We start from the raw sequence: 6,068 nt of genomic DNA, 5'->3' as shown, positions 1-6,068 counted from the left end.
GGAATTAGAGGGCCAAACCCAAGGTTTTGAAGATAGCACAGAGAATGACCTTTAAAAAAAAATCTAAAATCCACCAAACCACAGCTCAAATGTTTCGACCCAATCAACAATACTGTCAGGAAAACAAAAAGCATTTGAAACAGAATGTTACCTCTCAAAATGTAAACAATATATATATATATATATATATGTATATATATATATAATTTTAAAAAAAACTCACAAAAACTCAATGTTAAACAAGTTAGATACCTGGTAGTTGCTTTAACTGATAAGATTGTGTGACACTTTTTGATACACATTATGGCAACATGATCAGCAGACCCAATGCAGAAAAGCTGACGGGGCCCGAGGCTATGGAGGCTGCTGGAAGACAGCTTTCCAAGCTGTGGAGATGCTGGGCCTAACTGGGAACAGATCCAAAACTTCACTCTTGATTATGAGGTGGGGGAAATCAAGTCCAAACATTATTCCTACATAATCCCTTTCCTAAGTCAAAATTGTTTTCTCCCAGAGCCACATGGTTCCAAGTGTTTCCCGAGTCACTTCATGGCCCTGCTCTAATTGTTCAGAGCTAGCTCTGCACTTCCAGAAGGGAGTGGCCCCAATGAGGCCCAAGAATGCTGCCTCCATTCCTTTCTGACCTGAATGCTGTGGGCAAGACACACACAGCATTGGTTTCTGCTCCAGAAGCCGAGCTTGGCCATTTTGGAGGAAGCCACAGGAAACCACCTATTCATTTAAAATTATTCACAAACCAACTTCACATCTTTGGGGTTATCTACAAATTTTACCATCTTTCATCCCAAGTTCCCAATTATTGGTGAGGGGGTGGGATGATATAGGAATGTACCACCCCCAACATGGAACAATTGAGCCATTTTCCCTCCTGGCGACCAGCTGCTGATGGTAACAAAACAGGTGTGGCTCACTTCTGAGGGCCTGGGAGGCAGGCGTGAGACTGGATGGAAATCCTGAAGGAAGCTGCAGGATGCCACTTCCCAGAGTCTTGTGGGCCACAGGTTTAGAGAGAGGCAATAAAAGAAAAACAGCCCCAATGCTGGGCTGGGTCAAACCCCACTCAGGTTTTCAAGTTGGATTTCCTGAGTCACATCCTCAAGTGACTCAGAAGCAACCTCAGTTTCGGATGCCACACTCCTTGTTGTGTGCACCTTGCTTGCTATAACCATCCAGGTGAAAAACCATGAGTACAGAGAGCCAGACATCTACATGGTGGGCCTGAGGCTTAAAGAGGTGTCTCTGCAAAGAGCACCCAGGTTCTCGGAGTTCTGTCCTCGGTGACAAGCCAACCACAGGTGAGAGTGCCTGGAGGTCAGTAGGAAGGCTCACAAGACCTTATTTGACATACATCAAAGGAAGTTCCCATTTAAACACGAGAGTTCTGTTATATCCAAAGGTGCTTTCTAGGTCCTCTTGAGCCAATGAAGCAGGCTTGACAGAATATCTCAACTCCAGGGACCAAGCGAGCCTGGGACTTGGATGATGACCACAGGGTTCTCTGAGAACCAGCTGTCCAAGAGCCCAGCAGCTCCCTCACCCATTGCCATCCCATGAGGGTGGACCTGTTCCCCTTGGAGGTCTCCAACTCTGATCCAAGATGTCAGGCATTGGCCTGCAGTGCTCCTTTGGGAGGACAGCACTGGAGGATAGAACGGAGGAGTAAAAACGTAACATTTCACTTGGATCCAAGGTAGAAAGGTAGAAGAAATTATGCACAATACTCTATAAAATTAAAAAGTTAATCCAAGTAAGATCAAATGCAGCAGGGCGAGGTGTCTGACCTCTTCTCCTTGCTGGTGTCAGTGCACCCTGCTTGGAGCAGACCTCTGTGCTGGGCCTACCAGGTGCCTCTTTAATTGAAGGAAACTGAGAGCCGGGTAGGGATGGGAAGTTGGCCAAGGTGAGCAATGAAATTTCAGAAACAAAGCCCAAATAAACCCACCAAGTCACAAGATACCAAAGGGAACACCTTTGTAACCTGGGTCAAATGGGGAAAAAAAATCAAGGGTAAGCAGAAGGTGAGGTTATGTCCTGTGAGCATGTGCATACACAGCACATCCCCCTCTTGCCTAGCTAAAGCTGCTCTCAGTGTCACAGGCTACAGTCTCAATACTAAAGCCTTCCAGGCCCCCCCACTCTGTTCCCTACCCTCCCATCTAGCCCCAATATATCCTCTCCCTCTCCAATCCCCGATCCCATATCCAGCTCTCTGGCTCTGGCTGAAGGCAGAAGAAAACTACGTCAGGATGTTGGACATGAACTCGTTGAAGCGTTTGGAGTACTGCTCAGGGTTCACAGTCGAGATCTCGGCCCCTGCCTGTAACACACAAGAGGCCCATTCAGGTCAGTTCCTTGCCCTTAACCAGGAGGCTGCATCTGGGAGGAGCCAGGTCTTCAGACCTCTTACTAGCATCAGAGATGAATACCAACCCCCAGACTGGGCAGGCCACCTCGGGAAGCAGTTCAAAGTGTCATGTCCCTGGCTCCACTCCTCTAATTTACACACTCTGGTCTGCAGTGAAGTAGAAAAAAGGCACTGGGGAGGTGGCAGAGAAGGCCTGGTTCTCTGTGGGGGGCCCTGTGTGGAGAACAGTAGCTTCAAGCTGTGGGGAAACAGGCCAATGGGGAGCAGTGTGGGCATGTAAACAAAGCTATTCCTGGCCATTCAACAAGATGCACAACATGCCTGGCAGCCCCCAGGGAAAGAAGCTGGCAGGCTCAGGGCCCAGAGGGCCAGAGAACTGGAGAAAAAACAAGTTGTGTTTGTTACCCAGACTGGCAGGTGGGGGTGGGGTATGGATGGGCAGGGGACACAAGGCAAGGGAGCTCTGTGCTGGGAAGGAATGGGGTGGAAGAGCACTTTCTAGAGCAGAAGGCCCAAGGTCTCCTCCTGGGAGTCCAAGGGTGAGTACAGATGTATCCCACTGGGCTGGCCCTGGAGGAAGAAAGAGAGCGCTCACCCCATGCTTCACTGTTTTGGCAGCATGTGCAGCTTTCTTCTTAGCATCATATGGTGTGAGGATGTCAATGATGGCCATGAAATAGACCTCCTTTTTGGGGGCACCTGAAACGTGAGTAGAAGCAGGAAAGGAGGAAGAAGTGGTAGGGAGAAGAGCCAAGAGCCTCTGGGGCACACCCATGATCCTTCACTTGAGGTTCACATTATCCCTATCACTTTGCCAAAGAGACCAATGGGTCCTTCTCAGAAGCTTTCACATTCTAATCTTATTTGATCCTCACAGCCACCCCATAGGGACCTCTTATTTAGCAACAGAGATGAATACCAGCTCCCCGGACTGGGCAGGCCACCTCAGGAAGCAGTTCACATGTCTCATGTCCTGGCTCTACTCAGTATGCTTAAGGTCTGTCCATCCTATGGCCAGAGCAGGGCATGCCTCAGTCACTCAGGACCAGTGCAGAGGGGAAGGCAGGCCTGACAAATAGAACCCTAAGACCCAAATTCCTGTGGGTGACGGCTAAAGAAGTCTTCAAGCAGAAAGAGGCCAAAGTCGGCCTCAAGTTAATGAGGTGAAGGTGGATATCCACCACCACTGCCCAGACGTCTTGCCCTAGAGGGGAAAGTGGGCAGGCCAGCATAGGCTCCAGTTACTTACTTTCGTGGCTTTTCATGGCATAGACATCAACAGAGGGGTCGAACTCCCCAGGACCAAAGAACCGGGGAAAGCTGAGGAGATTGCCAGGGCTATCCGGAGGTGTGCCATAGGAGCAGAGCAGGTTGCTGCCCACTCCGTCGTTCTCACATTCCTCATCCTCTGCCCGCTCCTCCACCTCCATCTCCTCCTGCTCAGCCCGGTCCACATCATGGATGCCTACCAGCAAGCTGTAGTCCATGATCTTCAGCTGGGCCAGGAACTAGGAAGGGATAGAAAGATTGAAGGTGTTACACAGGCCATCCCAATGGCACCTGGAAAGGGGGAAAAAGGGTTTCTTTCAACTCAATTCTACACACAGTTATGAAATAGACACTGACTCTGCCCTGGTGAGCTCATGTTTAACAGGGATGGCTACCCCACAGGGGCAAAGAGGTGTGGAAACTGACAGCAGGGGCTAGAGGGCTTCCTTGAGGAAAGGCACTAAGGCTGCAGAATGAAGCAGTAGTCCAGATGGTTTGGGACACACTGAGGCCATGAGTTGAAAAAAATAACAGTGTGCTACACTATGAAAGAGGATAGAGAGGCAGATGAAACGCAACAGAGTTTCTCAAGTGCAGCTCTCATTACGAGTCTCAACCCATTATGAACCCAATTTGTGGGTTGGAACTAGGACTTTTTAAAAATTATAAAATAAGGGGCTGGGGTTGGGGCTCAGTGGTAGAGCACTTGCCTAGCATGTATCAGGCACTGGGTTCGATTCTCAGCACCACATAATAATAAATAAAATAAATGTCCATTGACAACTAAGAAAATATTTTTTAAAAACAAATTATGAAAAAAACAAATTATGAAATAAGGGGCTAGGGGATGTGGCTCAAGCTGTAGCGCGCTCGCCTGGCATGCGTGCTGCGTAGGTTCGATCCTCAGCACCACATACAAACAAAGATGTTGTGTCCGCCGATAACTAAAAAATAAATATTAAAAAAGAAATTCTCTCTCTCTCTTAAAAAAAAAAATTATGAAATAAGCCGGGTGCAGTGGCACACACCTGTAATCCCAGTGGCTTGGGAGGCTGAGGCAGGAGGATATGAGTTCAAAGCCAGCCTCAGCAAAAGCAAGGCAGTGAGACCCTGTCTCTAAATAAAATACAAAATAGGGCTGGAGATGTGGCTCAGTGGTCGAGTGCCCCTGGGTTCAATCCCCAGTATCCCACCAAAAATTATTAAATAAGATAAAACGAATAAAAAATATCAGTGTGCAGCTGCAGTTGTGGGTCAGTAGTAGTACACTTGGTGTGAGGCACAGAGTTCGATCCTCGGCACCACAAAAAATAAATAAATAAAACAAAGGTATTGTAACCATCTACAACTAAATATGTGTGTGTGTGTGTGTGTGTGTGTGTGTGTGTATCAGCCTGCATAATATGAAATAAGAGTAGATAGTGTGGGGCACAGTGACACATGCCTGTAATCCCAGCAGCTCGGAAGGCTGAGGCAGGAGGATCACGAGTTCAAAGCAAGCCTCAGCAGCTTAGTGAGGCCCTAAGCAACTCAGTGAGACCTTGTCTCTAAATAGAATATAATAAAGGGCTGGGGATGTGGCTCAGAGGTTAAGTGCTTCTGGGTTCAATCCCTGGTACAAAAAAAAAAAAAAAGAAAAAATAGAGAGAGAGTGGGACCACAAAGATCAGGAAATAACACCAATAGTTAACAAGTTAACAAATGGGATGGCATCAAATTAAAAAGCTTCTGCACAGCAAATAATTAGGACTGTAAAGAGAGGAATGAAAGAAGTAGAGAAAATTGAAGAAAAATTTTGCTAGCTACTCTTATGTCAGAGGAGTAATATCTAGAACATATAAAAAAGTGAAAAATTTAACACCAAAACCCAAATAACCTAACTAATAAAAGGAAAAATAAATTAAACAAACACTTTCAAAAGAGGAAATACATATGGCAACAAATATATGAAAAAGTATTTAACATCATTAGCAATCAGAGAAATGCAAATCAAAACTACAGTAGATTTCATTTCACACCAGTTAGAGTGACAGTCATAAGAATACAAACAATAATAAATGCTAGAGATGATGTGGAGAAAAAGAAATACTTTTCCACTGTTGGTGGTATCATAAATTAGTACAACCACTACGGAAAAGTATGGAGGTTCCTCAAGACTAGGCATGGGACCACCATACGACTTGGCTATACCACTCCTTGGAATGTATCCTAAGGGATCAAAGTCTTCATACTGTAGTGATCGATACGTACCCATGTTTAGAGCAACTCAATTCTCAATAGCCAAACTCTGGAACCAGTGTATTTGTCCATTAATGGGTGAATGGATAAAGAAAATGTGGTATATATAGACAATGGAGTTTCATTCAGTTGTAAAGAAAAAGGAAATTTATGTTATTTGCAGGAAAATAAATAG

At 46.0% G+C, this 6,068-nt stretch overlaps 1 protein-coding gene across 3 annotated transcripts in view; it reads right to left on the bottom strand.

The window, feature by feature from the left end:
• Nucleotides 1-203: 203 nt before the first annotated feature.
• The window catches only part of Pip4k2b (phosphatidylinositol-5-phosphate 4-kinase type 2 beta), a 30,211-nt gene continuing 24,346 nt past the window's right edge, over nt 204-6,068 (bottom strand). For all 3 annotated transcript variants that reach the window (XM_076869564.2, XM_076869565.2, XM_076869566.2), the window contains 3 exons: nt 3,636-3,894; nt 2,982-3,085; nt 204-2,338 (listed from right to left, as the gene is read on the bottom strand). In XM_076869564.2, coding sequence (XP_076725679.1) covers nt 2,258-2,338; nt 2,982-3,085; nt 3,636-3,894 — 444 coding nt within the window. In that variant the 3' untranslated portion in view covers nt 204-2,257. The remainder of the gene's footprint in view (nt 2,339-2,981; nt 3,086-3,635; nt 3,895-6,068) is intronic.

The sequence above is a fragment of the Callospermophilus lateralis genome, chromosome 11 (assembly GCF_048772815.1).
Source record: "Callospermophilus lateralis isolate mCalLat2 chromosome 11, mCalLat2.hap1, whole genome shotgun sequence".
Classification (NCBI taxonomy): Eukaryota; Metazoa; Chordata; class Mammalia; order Rodentia; family Sciuridae; genus Callospermophilus; species Callospermophilus lateralis.
Note: the sequence above shows the minus strand (reverse complement) of the source record. Positions and strands in the feature narration are given on the sequence as shown.